Consider the following 22364-nt stretch of genomic DNA (forward strand, 5'->3'; position numbering starts at 1 on the left):
GCCACATCTTGGAACCGCCTCCCCCCACCCCCGCCCCTGACCCCCACTCACATGGGTGAACGCGGGCAGCCAGAGAGAGGCAGGCATCTCTGTGCAAATGCTTTTTCAGATATGCTTTCTGTGGATGGCGACGGCCACTCTGAGTCAGCTCGATTCATTAGCTTCTCCATAGCCTGATGATGGATGAGGAGGCCTCTGGCAGAGAAGGGCCCTGGCAGCTCCCCGGGGAGGGCGCCTTCCAGGCTGGCACCCAAACAACTCAGAAAGCTGGCGTGGCCTCCTGGCTCGACTGCCACACTGGCGCTCGATTCCCTCTGGCAGCCGCTGCCCAGCAGCCAAACGGCCAGCTGGGGCTGCGGATGGCCAATCTGTCAAGCTGGACGGCTGGCGGGCGTGTGGGGGCCGCCAGGAGAGCCGCAGCCAGCAGGCGGGTGGGCTGCGGGCAGTCTGAGGCTGGACTCCGGTGTTGGTGCTCTGTGGGGCGGTCCTGCCTGACATCCCCAAGGGCAGATGACTGAAGGACCCCTGTCACGCTTGGGTGCTGTAGGGGGAGGGGCACAGCTTCTTGCCCAGAGCTCACAGGTGCCCGTGCACTGGCGACTGCTCACGACCATGGCGGTGAAACAGACGCTGATTCGGGATTCGTGTTCCCTTCCAGGAGCTGGAGGTTCAAGCCGCACTGGGAGTCTCGGCCCTCGCACCCTTCCTGTAAGCTTCTTCGTCACCCCAGCATCCGAGTGATCAGATGCTGTGATCTACCCGATTCTTGGACCACACTGCCGACCGGCAACTCAACGCCCTGGGAGATGGTGGGTTACCCTGGTGGGCCCCCCCAGTCAGCCCCACCCAGGTTCTAGTGGGTCTACACAGCAGCAAAAGGAGTCAAGGTTGAGAATCTCAATACTGGACAGAAAAAAAAATATATACCGTGAGGCCTTTTGAAACCCAGGTCCAAACAAAACTGATTAGCCTATTTGACTTTGTGACATTGAAACAGAAGCAGCAGTAGGAGAGAAGGAGGGAAGACGGTGATATTTGTCACATAATTAAACCCTCCTACTTGCTTCAAGAGGCAAATAACATTATCGCCACTTAACCAAGGAACCCAAGATTGGGAGAAGCTGAATTATTGGGAGAAGCTGAATTATTGGGGGTGGGCGAGGGAAGTGGGGTCTCGGAAGGGTGCTTGGAGCCTTAAGACCCACAATTCTCAGCCAGTCAGGCTGGATAAACGACGCTAGTGGCCAAGGACATGGTATTATTTGGGCCCTGTGGTGCTGGGGACTCCCAGAGCAACCCCAAATGGGGCTCAGGGGGTGACTGAACAAGACCCCATGCATGCAGGACAAATGCCCTCACCTCCCTCTGCCTTCTGCCCCAGGGCTAGACCCATGAGTTCCCAGATCTGAGTGACTCTCACCCGGGCTCCTGAGGGCCAGTGCTCGCAGAAGTCCCTTGGAAGAAGACCAAGAGTTACAGGTGGGGTGGCCATTGTCACTGACCCTTGCCCACAAGGAAGAAGTGCAAGCAAAACACAGGGACAAAACAATAACAAAAACGAACAGCACCTCTTTGTCTTCCCAGGAGAAGGAGGTGACATCAGCACTGCTAAAAATAGCGCCTCTGAATCGGGTAACAACACCCTGAAGTCTGACAGCTCCTCTCTCCCGGCCCCCTACTCGACCCTTGCTCACCTAACCGCCCCCCCTGCCAACCCGATCACCCAACCAGGCTACCACACGCCTCTCGCTGGAATGGCGCCACCAACATGGGCCTGACGCAGGTGACATCGCACTGCCAGTGAAAATCAGAAAACTCACCCTCACAATGCACCGTCCGCGCCCCCCCAAAAAAACGTGGCACTAAAGGGATGACTTCAACCAGTAGAAAAATACAATATCCTCTTGAAGTCCTCGAGACTGAAATCTAAGACCCAGGGATTTGTCCTCCACGAGCCCCAAGGCGGCCTCTGACCCAGGCCTCTCTCTGAACTGCTTCTGAGGGTCTACAGTCTCCACGTGCTTAGTCTAGGGGGCAGGGCCCCATCTCTGCCTCTGCCGTCACTGCCCCGCCCTCCCCTCTGGGTCTCTCTCCTGTGTCCTCTCCTGCCCTCAGAAGAACCCCTATCTGATGGGGCGGGGGTGGGTTACCGCAGAGGTGACCCCATCTAATGGAACCCCAACAGGGAGCCAATTGCCAACAAGGCCCCATCCCGAGAGGCAGCCCTAGGGTTCGGGACATCTTTGAAGAACCCCAAGTCAAGCCACAGGAGCTGCCCCACCCAGTGGGTGTGGACCTGGTCACTTCATTTATTCCTGACTCTTCATGAAGTGGCCCAGTGGTTCTCTACCCACCAGGTGTGATGCAGAATCACCTGCAGAGTGGTTTGATTTTTTTTTAAGTGGGAGGAAGTGGGGGAAGACTGCATTTAGGCCAGGGGTCACTTAGCAAAAGGTGCTGAGGTGGCAGATCTGAGCTGGGAACAAATCGCTTAAAAAGCATTTAGAAGGGGTTCGGGTAAACTGGGCAGCCGGTGTACAAAATAAAGAAATAAACTGGAACTATACTTCGCACCATTCACAAAAGTAAACCCAAAGTGTGTTAGAGATCTTCAGATTACAAGATTAGACCAGAATCCATAAAACACACTGAAGAGAATTTTGACTGCAGAAGGATTGTCAACAAGATGACTACGGTGGCAAGGATGATAAAAACAAAAATAAACAGAGCAACATCCAATGAAAAAGCTCCCACACAGCAAAAGAAACTCAATCTCTAATTTTAGAAAGGTATCATACTGAATGGGAGAGAAATATTTGCCACAATATATCAGATAAAGGTGTGACATCCAAGATCTATAAAGCACTCACAAAACTCCACAAAAAATCCAGCAATCCCATCCACAAATGGGGTGGGGAGATGAACAGAGACTTCCCCCCAAAAAGATATATGGATTGCCAACTGGCATATAAAAAAAGTGTTCACTGTCACTCATGATTGGGGAAATGCAAATTAAAAAATAGTGAGATATCATCACATACTTGTGAGAACAGCACATACCAAAGACTGAGGCCTTCAGGGTTGGTGGGGTTGTCGTGAGAAAGGAATCCTCATCCACTATAGGTTGGAATGCTGTCTGGGGAGGCCTTCATAGACATTAATAAGGAGATGAATCCCCAACACAGAAATGGAACTACCATACCACACAACCAGTGATGCTCTTCACCCAAAACACTCATTCAAAGGGATCTCTCTGCGGAGACACACAAACGAACCTCGGACCCGAGCAACTTGCTGCAGAGACAGAGATGGTCCTGGACTTTGCAGTAGGCCGTTTCCGCTGAGATGCTCCAGATGGGGGTAGGTGCCGTCCCTCCGACCACCCCCTAGGAACTCTGACAATCACCATTTTCTAGAAGTCAGTGATAAGCACCAAACGCCAGGCCTCTCGGGACGGGGAGGAGGGGTCACTCCTCCTTCCCCCCGCCCCAACAGGACTCTGAGATGATGCCATACCCGGCCACCGTCTACTTAAGCTCCCACACGGCCAGGACCCAGAGACACACAAACAAACCTCGGACCCAAGCAACTTGCTGCAGTGACCCCTTCAGACCCTAGTTATTGAAATTTTAGAATTCCTAGAGCACGCAGCTGCTCTAGTGACATCATACTGCATCCGTAACAAACAATACAAAACACATTGTCTAGCATTGCCTTTTCGGCAGGTCAGAGTGGTGGTGGGTCTGGTCTCAAAATATCGATGGTAACTAAAGTAGAGAAAGAGAGTATTGTGCAAATCGTCTGCCACACAGGCAGGGGGAAGTGTGGAAGGGGGTAGGGGACACTGGGGATTTTGGTGGTGGATAATGTGCACTGGTGAAGGGGTGGGTGTTGGATGACTGTATGATGAAAACTCAAACAAGAAAGCTTTGTTACTGTACCGCACGATGAATCAATAAAAAAATTTAAAAAAAATTTTAAAGGATCTCTGCATACCTATATATACTGCCTCAAAACATTCACTCAAAAGGATCCATGCACACCTATGTATATTGTTGCACTTAGTACAATAGCCAAGATAATGGAAACGACCCACATGCCCACTTGTGGCTGAGTAGGTCAAGAAGTTGTGATGTATTTACACATGGGAATACTGTGAAGCTCTAAGAACTAAATCCCGCAGTGCACAGCAACGTGGAGCAAACTAGATGATGTTCCACTGAGGAGCATCAGTGGAAAGAAAGGGTTAAACACAGGACGATCTCCCTCCTCTCTGGGACTTGGAGATACAAAGCAAAGTAGCAATAAAGATCCAAAATACAGTACATAACAGTACAATCAATCCACACAATTGAGATTTTTTTTTTGGAATGGGAGGGTGGATTAAAGGGAGAAGACAGTTAAGGTGCTTGGAAGATGTAGATGGTACACCTGTGGTGGATATAGTGGTTTCTTATGTGTATGATAAACCGTTATGGACTGGAGCAATAGCACAGCGGGTAAGGCGTTTGCCTTGCATGCAGCCAACCAGGGTTTGATTCCTCTGTCCCTCTCGGTGAGCCCGGCAAGCTACCGAGAGTATCCCTCCTGCATGGCAGAGCCTGACAAGCTCCCCGTGGTGTATTCAATATGCCAAAAACAGTAACAACAAGTCTCACAATAGAGACATTACTGGTGCTCACTCAAGTAAATCGATGGACAACAGGATGACAGTGCTACGGTGCTACATGATAAACCATTATTAACAGTATTGAAAGCCACTGTGGGGGGGAGGTATACTCTGATTCTTGGTGGTGGAATATGTGCACTGGTGAAGGGATGGGTGTTCGAGCATTGTATAACTGAGACTTAAACCTGAAAGCTTTGTAACTTTCCACATGGTGATTCAATAAAAGAATAAATCAATAAAATAAATAAATAAATAAATAAAACAGTATTGAAAGCCACAGACCCTCAATCAATTAAAAAAAATTTTTTAAGGTGGAGTGGGTGCCAGGGTTTGGGCTCAGAATGATAGATCACAGGCTGACATGCGTGTGACCCTCCGTTTGATCTCCATCACCACACGGACCCCTCTGTTACCACTGATGTAGGCCTTGTGGTTCCAATACCACCAGGCCCATCCCTGAGCCATCAGGCCCTACACTGGTGAGCCAGGCACCACTGGGCACGGCCCTGCACCTCCCAAGCTCTGCTGGGTACCGCTCCTATCTCTGCATTCCTTCTCCCCCCACCAAAAATATTAAGTAACATTCAAAAGCTGGTTTAATTAAATGAAAAGGTAAGGTCCCACCAGTGACGATACTGTCAGCCAAAAATAAGCATCACTGGGGCTGGAGCGATAGCACAGCAGGTAGGGTGTTTGCCTTGCACGCGGCCAACCTGGGTTCGATTCCCAACATCCCATAGGGTTCCCTGAGCACCGCTAGGAGTAATTCTTGAGTGCAAAGGCCAGGAGTGACCCCTGTGCATCGCCGGGTGTGACCCCAAAAACAACAAAACAAAAATAAGCATCACTGAGGTCCATCTTAAGACCAGCTTTGCACTGTGGGGAAGGGAGGCAGAAGGGAGTGAGAGGGTCTGGGGTTCAGCCGTTTCGGAAACAGAACAGCGGCGTGCTGGCAGAGCCAGACTGGTGGCAGCACGTCCTTTTCCTTCTGCAGCCCAATGGCCTCGCCCCCTGGAGGTGTCCAGGCCGCCGTGAGACGTGTGCTCTGTAAGTGGAACGATGAGCTGGGGAGGGGCCATGCTCAGCGGGTTGCGAGGGACAGTCTGGGCCCTCGAGGTCCCCCAGGATCAGCCCTGCAGGCAGCGGAAGGGCCTGAGCTTGTGGCAAATTCTGGTTTTTAATTGACGACGGAGATGGTCCCCCAAAGTGGTGGCCTCCCCGGCGTGGGTCTGTCTGCCCTTCATGCTGCGGCATCAAACAGGGGAAGCAGCATTAACAGCACTTAGCAGCAGAGACTCTCACCCTCAAAATCATCTGTAAATTACGGCCGTCCACACTAGGGCCACCGGCAGAAGGACACGGTACTCGGGACATGCGCGCCAGGTTTCTGTTCAGACGGCAGCTCACCCGCACGGCCCCGCCGGCCCTGTTTCCCTCCGCACAGACAGGCCGCCCTCGCGCAGCTCCAGCCTGTCTCACAGCTGCCTCCGCCCCTGCCCCAGCCTCATTCTCTGCGCCCCCCCCATCCTCTCTCTGTCTCTCTCTGTCTCTCTGTCTCTGTTTCTGTCTCTGTATCTTCCCTCTCCGTCCCTCCCGGAGTTCTCCCCACACTGACATTCCTTAGCTTCTCTCTTCTCTCTCCTCCCTCCTCTTTCCTCTCTCTCTCTCCTCCCCCTCTCCTCCCCCCATCTTCTCTCTTTCTCTTTCTCTGTCTCTCTTCTTTCTGTCTTTCTGTCTCTGTCACTCTCTCCTCTCTCTTGATCCTCCCTCTCCTCTGTCTCAGAGTTCTTCCTGCACTGACATTCCCCTTTAGCTTCTCTCTCTCTCCTCTCTCTCCTCTCTCTCCTCTCTCTCTCCTCTCTCTCTTCTCTCTCTCTTTCCCTCTCTCTGTGTCTCTTTTTCAAAACATTCTGGCCTCCCAGCTTCCAGCCTCTTCCAGCTCATTCTCCCTCTCGCTCTCCCTCCCTCCTTCCCGCACCCCTCCCTCCAGAAATGTTCTCCTTCCCCAGGTCCACTTAAGGAAATCTCACCATCTCTCACAAGGAAACTGCCCCATTTCCATGAAGACACCCCCATCTCCCTCCGCCCACACCGACTGCCCCTCTTCTTAAGTTCTCTCCCTGCCATGCCTTGGCTTTGCCAACCGAGGGTGAGGAGAGAGAGGCCTGTCTTTGCTGGGGGAGTCACTCCTTTACTTCGGAGCCAGCGAGCAGCTGTCTGCAGTGACACCCAGAGAGAGACTCAAGAAGAGACTAAACCAAGTGCTGGTCAGCACCCTCGACAATCTCTCTGTGCTCCGGAGCCCCTTGTTCCAGGTGCTGTTCTGCCCCAGCCCTTCCCCCTGCCTCTGGACAGGGCTGGTGGTGAAAGTGCTTTCCTAGCTCCCAGGGAACATGCAGGACAGGACGCAAGGACGGTGGGGAGCGCCGGGAATTTCCATGACTGGCTTCTGAGGTCTCCTTCAAATGTCCTTTCTTCTCCTTTTCCTGGTCTCGCAGTAATAGAGACCAAGTTACGGTCAGCTAGTACAGAGCAATGCTATTCAATCACACTAGGCTTAAGGGGGATGAGTGCATCTGTTTGTATTTTTGCCAAGAGAAAGCAAAGGACAGGCCCCCAAAGAACACCAGGAAAGGATCCCAGGCGTGGGGCTGGAAGGAGGGTCAGAGCCCTGGCGAGTCAGGTGCAGCCTCGGTGGAAGAAGCTCAGATGCAGATATGCAAATCAGGTAGGTTTTCTTTTTCTTTTTTTTTTTTTAAATTTTCTGTTATCTGATATCCCCAGACCAGTGTTTATGCAATTAATTCAGATCCTAACGTTAATTCATTATTTATAGCCTGTTAGTCCAAACAGCTGAGCTTCTCTTGGTTTTGGTTAATTTAATCAAATGCCATGCAATTATACTTTAATTAAAAAATGCATATGCATAAGGCTGAAATCCTTGTATTTAAATCAATTGAATGTACAGCAAGATTAAAAGAAAGGCACACTATTAAAGACAGATATGAGTTAGGAGCACAGTTTTAAAATAGTTGAACCCTGCTCTCTTTTTCTAGATGATGGCCAAAATCAAAGGTCAGAAGTTCTTTTTTTTTTTTTTCACCATATTTTTATTTATTTTTTTAATTAATTTATTTATTTTTAATTTGTGAATCACCCTGAGGGCACATTTACAGATTTATACACTTTTGTGCTTATGCTTCCCTCATACAAAGTTCGGGAACCCATCCCTTCACCAGTGCCCATTCTCCACCACCAGTAAACCCAGCATCCCTCCCACCCTCCCCGATCCCATCTCCCCCCACCCCACCCTGCCACTGTGGCAGGGCTTCTGCACCGCAAAAGATACAGTGACCAGAATCCAAAGACTATCCACAGAATGGGAAAGGATATTTACACAATACCCATCAGATAAGGGGTTGATATCAATGGTATATAAAGCACTGGTTGAACTCTACAAGAAGAAAACATCCAACCCCATCAAAAAATGGGGCGAAGAAATGAACAGAAACTTTACCAAGGAAGAAATACGAATGGCCAAAAGGCACATGAAAAAGTGCTCTGCATCACTAATCATCAGAGAGATGCAGATCAAAACAACCATGAGATACCACCTCACACCACAGAGACTAGCACACATCCAAAAGAACAAAAGCAACCGCTGTTGGAGAGGATGTGGGGAGAAAGGGACCCTTCTACACTGCTGGTGGGAATGCCGACTGGTTCAGCCCTTCTGGAAAACAATATGGACGACTCTCAAAAAATTAGATATTGAATTCCCATTTGACCCAGCAATACCACTGCTGGGAATATATCCCAGAGAGGCAAAAAAGTATAATCGAAACAACATCTGCACATGTATGTTCATCGCAGCACTATTTACAATAGCCAGAATCTGGAAAAAACCCGAATGCCCTAGAACGGATGACTGGCTGAGGAAACTTTGGTACATCTATACAATGGAATACTATGCAGCTGTCAGAAAAAAGGAGGTCACGAATTTTGTAGTTAAGTGGATGGGCATGAAAAGTTTCATGCTGAGTGAAATGAGTCAGAAAGAGAGAGACAGACATAGAAAGATTGCACTCATCTAGGGTATATAGAATAACAGAGTGGGAGACTAACACCCAAGAATTGTAGAAATAAGTACCAGGAGGTTGACTCCATGGCTTGGAGGCTGGCCTCACATTCTGGGGAAAGGGCAACTCAGAGAAGGGATCACCAACTATAATGTAGTCGAAGGCCATATGGGGGAAGGGAGTTGCGGGCTGAATGAGGGCTAGAGACTGAGCACAATGGCCACTCAACACCTTTATTGCAAACCACAACAGCTAATTAGAGAGAGAAGTTCTTAATATCCTGCAAAGACAAATTCAGGTCTCCTGACTAAATTGAGAGCCTATTCAGATGAATCTCTCGCTAACATTCAACTATTCCCAACTTGGCTCCAACAAACCCGAGACCTCCCAAACTTTCATAGTCTTTCAAACAAAAAATGATAAAACAGTCAACACAGCAGCCGACGTTGCTTCCAAGGTCTGGTACCCAGCTGTGCCATCTCAGGCTGCCTGATGCTGTCCCTGTGTATCTGAGTGTTGGCGTGGGGGGAGGAGCGGAGATTCTTCTAGAAGCTCCAATGAGAAACTCGATTTTCTTCTTACTAGTTATGAATAGGAACATATTTCCTTGCAATTCCAATGCACTACTAAAATCGTTCGCATAATAACATAGCGAAGCCAACAAACCAATAATTGGCCAATTATGATCCCCACACCTCCCAGTAGAAAGGAATTTATCTTCTCCCCCCTCCCCCACCCTCTTTCTTCACTCTGCTGCTTCCTGTGATTCCTTTCAGCCAAATGAATAAACTACACAAAAACATTGCTCTCTTTCTCTAACACTTCAGCAACTCACAACTTACCTCCTGGCTACCTCTTGTTCACAGAACACAAAGAAGGTTCTAACATTTAAGTAGCTTGTTAGGGGCACAAAGGACACTTGGAAACCAAAGGCAGCTCCAGAGTCCTTGACTGCTGACTGAGCCTCCTGCAGTTTCTAGAATTTCGCCCTTTCAGGCTTGAGCTGTGGGCTCACCCCGTGCTTCCCAACCTTTTCCCAACACCAGGCCCCTTCTGGGTTTTGTTGGTTGGGTTTGCTTTTTTTTTTTTTGGGGGGGGGGGTTACGCCTGGCAATGCTCGGGGTTTTCTCCTGGTTCTGCATTCAGGACTCGTTCCTGGCAGTGCTCGAGGACTGTATAGCAGGACCAGGATCAAACCAAACCGGGTCTCGGCCTTGTGCAAGGTGAATGTCCTGCCGCTGTGCTATTGCTCTGGCCCATCAGGCCCCTTCTGACTCTGTTGCTTTCCTCTGTTGTCCCTGTCCTACTGCTTGGCCCCTGAGTCTTCTGCTATAGTCCCCGTTTGCATGGCGATTTTCACCTTTCACCTCCCCATCCGAATACCCTGGGGGCCCACAGGAGGCAGTGAGAAATGCTGAGAAACAAATGCTGGGCCACCCTCCACTCATCGAGTCAGACCAGTGTCATTCCAGGCCCACCTTCCAACTCGGGCAACACCTGCGCCACACACATTCCGCTAAAAGTGAGTCATACTCCCCCCCACCACACACACACACACACACACACAACCTCCCCATCATATGCACACACCTTCCCTCAGCGACTCACCCACTCCAGAGCCACAGCGAACTCTGGATGACAACCAGAGCAGCCAAGCAAATCAAGGTTTGACCTCAGGGTCAAGCCCAGGGAGCATTCACACTGACCCCCACAACACCGTGCTAATGTGATCAACTCTCTATGCCTCCTCAAATCTCTCCTTGGGAATTCCCTGACCCTTCAGGCTTCGGGTGCCTCCCCGCCCCCCTGCCTCCCCATCCTGACGGGCGGAGGAGAACACTCACAGCAAATCGGACTTGGCAGTTCTCCTCTCCCAGGTAGCACAGGTCTCCTGAGACGTTGGTCTCCAGCCACAGGTGTTCTCCGTTCACTGCATTCTCCTGCAAGGAAAAGACCAGGGCTTCAGTTTTCCTAATAGGCAGAAAGAGCTGTAGGGAGCAGGGGGCCGGGGGAGGGTCCTCTGAATCATATTTGGAATCAAGAAAGTTAGCGAGCCCAAGGAGTTTTTAACTCAGCTTACACGGAGAAGTCGTTTTCAAATACTCAGTTTAAAAGTACGACTGGAGTTGATCCTACCAAAAAATGCTAAACAAACACACACACACAAAAAAGATGCTGAAAATATTTTTATTTGAGTCATTAGCCAAAAGATCAGATTTATGAGTGCATTTTTCATTTAGAAAATTGCATACTTAAAAGTATGGGAGGGGGGCGGGAACAGGGGAGGGGGGAAAGAGACAACGGAAACTTCCTCCAAGAAGACATACAGATGGCCAAAAGGTATATGAAAAGAAAGCTCTGACTCACTTGTCATGGGAAAAATGCAAATGAAAACAACAATGAGATATCATCTCACACCAGTGAGACGGGCACACATCGTGAAGAACAAAAATAACCAGTGTTGGCGGGGATGTGGGGGGGAAAGGGACCCTCATTCACCGTCAGTGGAAATGCAAACTGGTCCGGCACTTTTAGAAAACAATATGGATATTTGTCAAACTGGGAATCAAATTTCCACCTGACCCAGTAATTCCACTTCTTGACCTCTACCCCAAGGGGCCGAAAACTCTATTCAGGAAAGATATTTGCGTTCCTATGCTAATTGTAGCTCTATTCACAGTAGCCAAACACAGGAAATAGCCGGTCTCCAAAAACATATGACTGGATTAAGAAACATATCCACATGGACTACCACCCAGCTTTAAGAGACTATGCAATTCGCTGGTATGTGGATGAATCTGGAGATTATCAGGTTGAATGAAGTGAGTCAGGAGATGAACAGGTCTCTCTCATAGGCGGGATATAAAGAAACAAAACAGGGGTAGAACAAATCTCCGAAGACAACAGAAAGGGCACAGTGGACACTCAGGGAGGTGCGGGGCTGGAAATGTGTTATGCACAAAATCCTACCATTAACAGTACTGGAAAGCACAGTTCCTGAAATAACATTTAAAAATGAATTAAATAAATTATTGAACAATTGAAAACAATAAAAGTCAAATAGTGAAAATGGGAGCGAGCAGCTGGGAGCTAGCACGGAAGTTAAGGCGCACGCACAGCATACACTGAACCGCATCCATTCTGGCATGCATAGTTCCCTGAGCTGTGCTTTGTGCAATCCTAGAGGTGCCCAGCTATTGCCTGCAATGGTCCTTGAAGCCCCTGGCAGTGCCAGCAAGACCCAGGGCTGCCTGGTACTATAAGGGTCAAGCAGCATTGCATCATTGATTGCAACCTGGCTGGCCGAAGGTTGCCAGGAGGGGCTCAGGTCTCCTAAATGTCATTGGGAGTTCCCTCCACCCATGAAAAGGGAACAGGGGGCTGGAGTGATAGTACATCGTGGAGGGCGTTTGCCTTGCACACGGCTGACTCAGGTTTGATTCTCAGCATCCCAGGTCCCCTGAGCGCCGCCAGAGTAATTCCTGAGTGCAAAGCCAGGAGTAACTCCTGAGCATCGCCGGGTGTGAACCAAAAAGAAACAATAAAAGGGAAGAAACTCAATTTGTTCATGTAAGGCTTTCTCTATCTAGACCCAACACTAAAAATTTCATGGCAATCGAGACCAAAATTCTATTAACAGTTATCATTACTTAGCAAATTAGCCCGGAAGGAGGATAGTAGTATTAAAGTACGTTGAGTAAAAGAGTGTTTGAAAACACCTTTACAGCAGTAATGGGTAAATTATACTTCTAAGCCAGAGGCTTCTTAAAACTTTCCATCACAGTGTACTCAAAGCATAATACAATTCTGCTAATTCAGTAGGCCTTCACCAGTTAATTCTAAACTTTTCAAGTTGAATGATTTCCTATCTTCTAAAAATATTCTGATTGAAAAGAAAGCTCGGCTACGCTGTAAGATATGAAGAACATTCCCGAACCAAATCTGGAAACGCACAAAGCTTCATTCTGGGACTAGGGGTGGAGGGGGAGGGGGACTTTAAAAAAATAAAAAGAAAAAGATCATGGAATTCCGTAATCCTTCTCATGCCACAATGCCTAGGAAACAGGGTAGATGCGCATATTTATTCTCTAATTCCTTGTTTGCTTACAAAAAGATTCAGAGTTATTAAAGGAAAACATTGTATTAGATTAACCATAAGGGAACCAAGCTGAATATATAGCTCAGAGGGGGGCGGGCAGGGGGCTTCGGGGAGGGAGGGAGAGCCGAACACGGAATTGCTCTTATTTTTATTATACAGATCATAAAAATATGGTGGTGGGATTATTTTCCCACAGGATGAATTGTGCCCTCTCCCAGAAGCATATACTGAAACCCTAGCCCCAGGCTGGGAGGTCCTGAAGGGTCCAGCCCTGTGACGGGATTAGTGTCCTTCCAAGAGGAGATCCGAAAGGGGTGTGTGTCTGTCTCCAAGCACGCATGGGAGAAAGGGCCTCGGAGGGCAAGTCTGGGAGGCAGGCATCTGCACGCCAGGAGGGCGCCCTCACAATTCAGCAGCAGCACGTGGATCTGATCCGAGACTTCCTAGATGCCAGAGCCGTGAGAAAGAAATCCCGATAGTTACAGCTTCCCGTGCCACTGCATTGTGCTCCAGCAGCCTGAGTGGGTGAGGCAGGGAAAGACTTGCACAGGGTGTCTCCTGAGCACGCCCACGCAGTTGAGAAGCCCATCTTCTCTTAGGCCACTCCAGAAACGCCCCCAGGAGCGTCTCCTGAATGCCCAAACAAAGTTGCAGGCGGGTGGGCAGGTGGGGAAGGGGGTAGCCAGTGGCATTCACCTCTTAAAAATTGTGATTTCGGGGCCAGAGCGATAGCACAGCGAGTAGGGCATTTGCCTTGCATGCGGCCGACCCAGGTTCGATCCCTGGCATCCCATATGGTCCCCTGAGCACCGCCAGGAGTAATTCCTGAGTGCAGAGCCAGGAGTAACCCCTGAGCATCGCTGAATGTGACCCAAAAAGCAAAAAAAAAAATGTTATTTCTTCAAATTCACAAACCACACCATTTCCACTCAGGCCCTCGAAGCTCAAATAATGTTCAGCCAAGATTAAGCAGGCATGATGGATGTTTCCGAGGAGAAAGGTAAAGCCGACATCTCAAGCAGATTATGTAAGCACAAAGTGGGAGCAGATATTCATGAGTCCTGTGGCCCTTGAGGAAATCAGGAACAAACCACAGCATGGCCCACCCCCAAGTAAAGATTCGCCTCTAAGTCCCAGAGTGCCTTCCGGCCATCCTCAGAAGAAAAGAATGCGGGTGAGGAGCGTAACTCTTGTGGGCAACGGGTGTACACCGTTCCACCAGCACTTTTTCTCTGTAAGGAGTCGTATTTGTTCTGTTTTGTTTTGTTTTCTAATGGAAGTCAGTGGGAAAGTACTTTCGATCTCAGAGTCAATCTTGCGGATCAAAAACAAGATAGAAATAAGAACAGCTGTAGGTTTAGGCACTGGAAGCTTTCAAAAAGTGATACATGAGGCAAATGTTAAATAAACAGGCACTTCTTTGTTAAGTATCTAGACAAAAATCAATCCTCGCGGCTCCAAATATTTCACTACTGGGAATTTATCACCCAGCTTCAACTTCTCATACTTTTTTAGGATGAATCCTGTATTCGTTCAATAAACACTTATTACAAACCACTAGTGCCAGGACCTGGGTTAAGTGTGGAATAAAATTCACTAAAGTTGGAAATAAACACAAAATGATAGCAGCAAATACTAGGGACACTGAAACGGGGGGGGGGAGGGGTTGCCAACTTTTATATATATGTATTTTTTAATTTTTTAAATTGAATCACCGTGAGATACAGTTACAAGCTTCATGTTTGAGTTTCAATCAATGATCAAACACCCACCCATACCCATCAGCACCCACCCACTAGAGCACATTTACTACCACCAATGTCCCCAGTATACCCCCACTTTCCAACCCTCCCCCTGCCTCTATGGCAGGCAATTTCCCCCATACTCTCTCTCTACTTTCCGGCATTATGGTTTGCAATATAGGTACTGAGAGGCTATCACCTTTGGTCCTCTATCTTCTTTCAGCACACAGCTCCCTTTCCGAACAATCCCTCCAACCATCAACAACTCAGTGATCCCTTCCAGCTGCCTTCTCCCCCAGCTCATAAGACAGGCTTGCAACTATGGAGCAATATTCCTGGCCCTCGTCTCTACTGTCCTTGGGTGTCAGTCTCATTATGTTATTTTATATTCCACAAATGAGTGCAGTCCTTCCAACTTTCAAAGAACATGCTCATAACAGAAAAGGTGTCAAAGTCAACAGTGCTACCAATCCAGGAGGACAGAAATAAAATCCTGGCAGATCCAGGGAAGGAGGCAAAAAAAAAGGGAACTGGAGATTCGCTCGCTCCCTGGTTTGCTAGGCTTCATTCTGGGCGAAAGCACATGCTGATCACTAGCAAAGCATTCATGTAGGCTTACTGAGAGCTGACCTCAGATTCAGAACAGTGCAACTGTGACGATTAACCAAGTTCAATATTTCTGGAGAGGGGTGGGGGTACCCAGAGGCCATGGTGCTGATATCTAGTGCTGGGAGTTACCAGGGCCACCACGGAGGGGTCCCGTGGCCTCCAGGGCTATACCCTCGTGTGCTCAGAGCCAGGCAGGCAGAGTCTGGACTCAAATGTGGGGCCTTGAACATGAGCTCCTGCCCTAGTAGCTATCTCCCCAGTTCCCTCCGTGGAGATCTCATTAGACAGCCCCACCCAGAAAAGGGTAGGGGTGAAGGAGAAGACAGAGGTGTCCAGCCACAGTGAATCTATCATGTTACACCTACTCAAAGTTTAGTTTGATCTGGGGAGTTTTCAAGAGTGCCTAGGTGCCAGGGAGTCGGCTCCAGCTCATCTAAAGTGAAACTTAGACACCAGGAGTTGCCAAGTTCTGAAGGTGAATCCTGCGTGGAACTCAAAGAGGCCCGAGAATCACGAGGCCCAAACCTCTCTCCTTGATTTTCTTAGGTAGTAGATTCTAGAGTGCGTTTGTAGAATCTAGTTGGTAGTCTCTTTCCTTTTTATCATCACCAGAGGAGTCGGAAACTAGGTAGAGGGATGTGGTATCAGGTAGAACTGAGGACCTTTAAGGAGAGAGGCAAGAAACAGAAGCAGTGGCCAGAGAAATAGTACAGCAGGTGAGGCATTTGCCCTGCTGACTGAGCATCCCATGTGGTCCCCTGAGCACTACCAGGAGTAATTCCTAAGTGCAGAGTCAGGAGTAACCCCTGAGCACCCCTGAGTATGCCCCCCACACACACAAACACACACACACAAAAATTTTTTTAAAGAAGAAAGAAGTACACAGTAAGCAGAAGTACATAGTGTGGGCAGGTACAAAATTAACAAGATCCTGGGGATAATGAAAAAGAAAAGCCAACTCACTACACGCCATCAAAGAATGAACAGAATTAAAATGTTCCTACGTTTACCTAGTAATCTCATGGTGGGGAAAATACTACAAGGGAAAAAATTCTAATGGGAAAAATCTATGTACCTCAAGAGAGTTATTTCTAACATTTGATAATAAAAAAAACTGGAAACACTGCAAATGCCCAAAACAAAACCATGCTTTAAAAAATAGGATGATACAGAAAATGAAACAGTATGAAGATATCAGAAACACCCGTATTGAGATCTGGTCATGTGAAATGGTGATGGTGGGCCAGCGAGGTGGCTCTAAGGAGTGGAGCTTCTGCTTGGTACAACATGGTCCCTGAGCCTGGTCCCAGTGACCCCCAAGCAGCAAGCCAGCCAGAGCTCCAGAGCACCACTGGGTGTGGCCCTAAAACAAAAATGAAACAATAAAAATTGTTGGGGAACAGCTTTTTCCCCAATGTGCCCAGACATGTTGCACACCGGGTCCAGGCAGATGTGGGGCGAAGAATGATGGGCACATAGAGAATGATCGGACCTTCCTGTAAGCTGAGACCCTCTATAAGATATGTGTGTAGTTGGCAATAAAGTGAACAGCCATCAGCTGCTCTCGGAGGAGGGTGTTTCTCCACGTGCCTGTCATCCTTCGCCCCACGTCTGCCCGGACCCAGTATGCAACGCTCTGGGCACGTTGGGGAAAAACTGTTCCCCAACAAAAAATGACTTTGATGGGGCTAGAGAAACAGTACATCCAGTAAGGTGCTTCCCTGCATATTTCCTACCTGATTTGGTCCCCAGCACCTCATCTGGCTCCCCAAACCCCGCCAGATGTGATGCATGAGTGAAGAGCTAGGAATAAGCCCTGAGCACTGCTGGTGGCCCCAAATCAAATGAACAAAAAATGGTATGAGGGGATGGAGAGATGTTAGGAGTTAGGCACTTTCTTTGCATGTGCTGACCTGATTTGCTCTATGGCGTCATATATGCCCCCTGCCCTCTAAATACTGCCAGGAATGACCCTTGAGCACAAAGTTAGAAGTATGACGTGAGTACCACCAGGTATGACGCCAATAAATAAAAACCGTGTATTAGATTACAACCTTGCTCAAATAGGTGTGGAGAAAAAAAGATTACAGCAGAGCACTAGTCTGATTTCTTGACCCATCCATTCTGTCATCTCCTAACTTTTGTTCTCCTGTGCCAAAAATACTCAAGACTACCTTACTTTCTGTTTCCACATCTTCCTACCACTCCATGATCTCTTGGGCCCAATTCTATCAAATGTTTTCCCTACTCACTCTACTCTTTGTTTGCCAAGATTATAGGTGTATTCACAGGGCTAAATCAATTACCGATCTTTATCTTAATCAACAGTGTTTGACACCGATGCAATCTCTTCTTCTAGGGACATGTTCTTCCTAGAAACACAGCACTCCTTTAATTTGGTTTGTGATTCAACAGTTACCCTACCCAAGTTTCCTTAGCTAAATCTTTCCTATATTCCCAAACTCTGCAAAGGTGTTCCAAAGTTCACAGTCACATCATTATTATTTTCCATCCGCATTCAGTATCCTGGTTATTGAGGTTTATGTTCTTATGGCTTTAGACCCCATCAATTAATTGTTTTTTTTTCCAAATTATTCACATAATGCAGACCCCATTCAACTTAAGACTCATCATTTTAAAAAAAAAACCCTTCCCTCTTGACATCTCTACTTGAAGATGTAACAAGCATCTCAATCCTTTACATTCACCTGAAGAAACCTGAAATCTTCACATACTTCCTAAATCTGAACTTCCTCTAATCTCCATAAATTTTCTGTAAATGCTATTTCCAGTCCTATAGCTTCAATTATTTGCTAAAAACATGGGCCTATTCTAGATATTTCTTTCCTGTATCTTTTCCATCTCTTAACCATATAGACTTCAGTTTCAACCTGTATATGGACCCGAATCACTTCTCCCTCTTGTACTGTAACAACTTGGTTTTTTCATATTCTTTCTTGGCTTGGAATATCCCAATGCCCTGATAACTAGTACACTTGCTCCATCCTGCCTCTTCATAGTCTACCTATAATAGGGAAACCAAAATAATTGCCTTAAAGGAGAGTCAAGTCAAGTCACAGATTTGCTCAAAAGTCCTCAATGTCTATACAGGCACTTGAAAGAAACCAAAAACCTTATTCTCCCAGTTCTCTGGATAGCTCTGATACCTTCTCCTGTCTTTCTGCAATCTTATTCTGTTCTGGCTTCCTCATCTTCTATCCCACTCTCTCAGTCCCTGACTTACAGTATACTGTCACACCCATCTTCTTGCTACTTTTTAGGCAAGAAAGCTCTCACCTTAGTGCTATTGAGATTGTTGCTCCATTGACTAGAAAATTGTTATACTTGCATTGTGAATTCCTCATTACATTATATCAAAGGTCCTAATATAAAGACCCGTGTATATTCTGTTTCCTATATCCAAAATTTTATGCCTCTCCATTCTGACTCTATGTCATCAAATGTCTACTTACCTTTTGGTCATTTGTGTTACTTCTTTTAAAAAGTCATCTCTGACACAAAATCTAAATCAAAGCATTTTGACAATTTAGTCTTAAAATTGTTCCCTCCACATTATTTGTTTGATATTAACTATCCATATTCTAGCATTTAAATGTTGCTTCCCTATTATACTAGATTCTATATCCCATGAGAACACTGAATGGTCTACACTTAATACCTGGAAAATAATAGATGATAAATCTGGAGAACTGAAAAGACAGAAATACTAAGACTCAATGAGTAAATGCACATCCTTCTCACATGCAACTCCAAAGGGTAGAAAGGAACAGTCATTTTTCTCTATCTGTTAGTTTGGAATCATAGGCTGTAAAAAATATGAATGCCTAACCGTCTCTTAAAATAACAAAGCGAAATAAAGCCCTTTAAAAGAAAGGCATTCAAGAAAAAAAAGCACAGTCATGCAAGGAAAAGATAGAACATGCTTTGTGGTAGACCACATTTCTCCTATATCCTATTCAGGAATTTTTCTTAGTGCTTAAAATGCTCTAAGTGGTAAGAGTGACTCTGTTTTCCTGAGGGCCTTGAGACAAACAGGATTTATGGTGAGACTTGGGACCATATGATAGTTTCACTTCCAGAGGGGCTGGAGGCTAAGATCAAGAGCATGGTAGTAGACCATATCTATATGCTAAGTTCCAACTAAAACCCTACACAGCAAAACTTAGACATGCTTCCATGAGGGCAAATATGCCATCTGTTGCTATATATATGGAGAAGTTAGCACTGTTCAAAACTCCTCTTGAAGCAAACAACTAGAAGATTCTGAAATAGAACTCTCCTGCACTCTGTTCCATGTGCCTCCTCCCTTGGCTAATTTGAACCTGTATCATTTCATGGCAATAAACCAGAATGTGATAAAAATCCATTTATAAAAATTTTCTGAGTTCTAATGAGTTATCAAATGTGAGTGTGATCTGAGGAATTATTAAACCTCCAACTAATATCAGAAGTGAAAATGCTCTTGCGAACTCTTGAATTCTACATAAAAATATCTAAACTGGCTTGCATTTGCACTAGAATGAAACCGACAATTCATCTACTTCAAAATTACCAACAATGGAATCAAAGACTTGCTACTCATTAATTGCATGATCTGCTATCTTTCTAGATTCCCCAAGATCTCAGATTACTACCCACTAAATTTATATTAACAACTGTATTTCCCTTATAAGATCATAGTGATGTTTAAATATGCAAATACACAAAGTCTGCACAAAATAGAGTTAAAAGGGCTCAAGGGGCTGGAGCTATTTCACAGCAGGTATGGCGTTTGCCTTGCATTCAGCCAACCCGTGTTCAATTCCCAGCATTCCATATGGTCGGCTGAGCACTGCCAGGAGTGGTTCCTGAGTGCAGAGCCAGGAGTAACCCCTGTGCATCGCCAGGTATGACCCAAAAAGAAAAAAAAAAGGCGCTCAATATGTTTTTACTATTTTTGTGCTACTCCAGTTTTCCTTCTAACCTCCTAATCCATAAACGTTAGAATTAGCCAAATTACTGTAGCCAAAACCACTAGTTAATCACCAAAATTAAATTTTCTCCTTTTCCTAAAGACACAGCTAGATTTCACTATCTACCATCCCTTACAAGAAGGTATGACCACGTTACCAGGAGTAATGTAGGACTCCTTCTCTCTTGGCTTGTTAAATCCTCCCACATGCATTATTCCATGCTCCTTTCCTGGAAGTTGGAAGTTGGAAGTCGGTCTTTTAAAGGATTCTAGAAATCTTCTGATAAAGGTGTGAAAGCAACAATCACTGGATTCATGTGGTACAAAACCAAACTGTACAGTCCTCGGCTCCTGTCCCCATGAGGATAAATATTTTCTTGCATTGAACTATTACATGTTGGAGCATTTTAGTTATTTATTGTAGCCTAACTTCTCCCGTCAAATAAGGCCTCTTCTGTTTACACACGTTTCTCTGGATTTCCATTCACTGTCTCTATTGATCCCCACTTCACAATACACTGAACAGCATGTCTGATGACGGAGTCCTGGTTTCTTCTGCTCTAGACAATAATTCCAACATTCCACCTTAGATTTTACACTACTGTAAATTAATTTCCAGAATATATAGCTAGATTATACTTCTTTTTTGCTTAAGAAGTTTAACGAGTGCCTATCATTTATAAAATAAAACCCAAACTTAATCTTACTGTGATCCCCCTATGCCCCCCCACAAGCACCACGAGGAGTAATTCGTGAGTGCAGAGCCAGGAATAATCTGAGCACCGCCAGATGTTGCCCCCAAACAATATATTATTTCATTTCATTTTTAAAAACATGGTAGCTAGCATCTGTGTATGTGTGTATTTTGTGGGGTGCCATGCTTAGATTATTCAATTCTCCCCACCCAAAAACTTCTTTTTCTCTTCTCTACACATCCATGTTAAAATACAATCTCAAATAGTATACAATTCAGAGTATCCATCTGTGTCAAAGAAAAAAAAATAGCTCTAGCCCACTTCAAAATAACGGTAACAGCTCTTTATATGTGTTAGTACTGAAACACATCTCCACAGATAGTTAGACATTTATGCAAATTGATTTGTGTAGAGAGAGACCCGGTTACATAAGAGTAGAGATCCACCTAGAGAGATATAAAGATCATAGATGCCAAGACAATTATTTGCATTCAAGTTATGGTTATAAGTTAAAGGATAAAGGGGTTACTGACTTAACAATGGAAAATAGTGAACTTAAGAACAAATAATTAATACAAAATAAATACTTTTGCACGTGAAAATATCTTCAAGTCAGAGAAAATGATAAATATATCACTGTATCACTATCACTGTATCTCTGTCATCCTGTTGTTCATCGATTTGCTCGAGCGGGCACCAGTAATGTTTCCATTCATCCCTGTCATGTAGCTTAATGGTGTATTGGGGGCTCTTTCAGGATCAGGGGAATGAGGACTGTCGTTGTTACTGTTTTTTGGCATATAGAGTACGCCATGGGTAGCTTGCCAGGCTCTGCCAATATATTTATTTATATATTTATATATAAACATATGGGCTGGAGTGATATATATAAATATATATTTATATATAAATATATGGGCTGGAGCGATAGCACAGCGGGTAGGGTGTTCACCTTGAACGCGGCCGACCCAGGTTCGATTCCTCCACTCCTCTCAGAGAGCCCGGCAAGCTACCAAGAGTATCTCACCTGCACGGCAGAGCCTGGCAAGCTACCCGTGGCGTATTTGATATGCCAAAAAAACAGTAACAACGAGTCTCACAATGAAGACAGTACTGGTGCCTGCTTGAGCAAATCAATGAGCAACGGGATGACAGTGGCAGTGGCTGTATATAAATATATATCCTATATAAATGTCCTTATAAATTCAGAAAGAGAAAAAAATGACCTGACTATATTAAATATTATATGAGTAAAATCAGGCTGGGCACTTTGTCCCTTTCTTGTTCAGTAAATCTGACGGAGGAGCAGGTGGAATGTGGTCGGTGCTGATTGAGGGTCACCATCTGCATGGTCAGGGCCGATTCTGAAGACTTAGAAGCATGTACACCATCTTGCTATTAATTTTTACACTGGTTACATTTTGAAACAGTAATATATTTCATAATAAAATAATATAATTCTAATATAGTTGGTTAAACAAAGCACCGTGTGCAAGTTC

At 46.1% G+C, this 22364-nt stretch overlaps 1 protein-coding gene across 11 annotated transcripts in view; it reads right to left on the minus strand.

Annotated features, from left to right (window-relative positions):
* DGKI (diacylglycerol kinase iota) overlaps positions 1-22364 on the minus strand; it is a 482969-nt gene that overhangs the window by 285651 nt on the left and 174954 nt on the right. For all 11 annotated transcript variants that reach the window (XM_055142753.1, XM_055142758.1, XM_055142729.1 and 8 more), the window contains one exon: positions 10593-10688. In XM_055142753.1, the coding sequence (XP_054998728.1) occupies positions 10593-10688 (96 nt within the window). The remainder of the gene's footprint in view (positions 1-10592; positions 10689-22364) is intronic.

Source organism: Sorex araneus, chromosome 1 (assembly GCF_027595985.1).
Source record: "Sorex araneus isolate mSorAra2 chromosome 1, mSorAra2.pri, whole genome shotgun sequence".
Taxonomy (NCBI): Eukaryota; Metazoa; Chordata; class Mammalia; order Eulipotyphla; family Soricidae; genus Sorex; species Sorex araneus.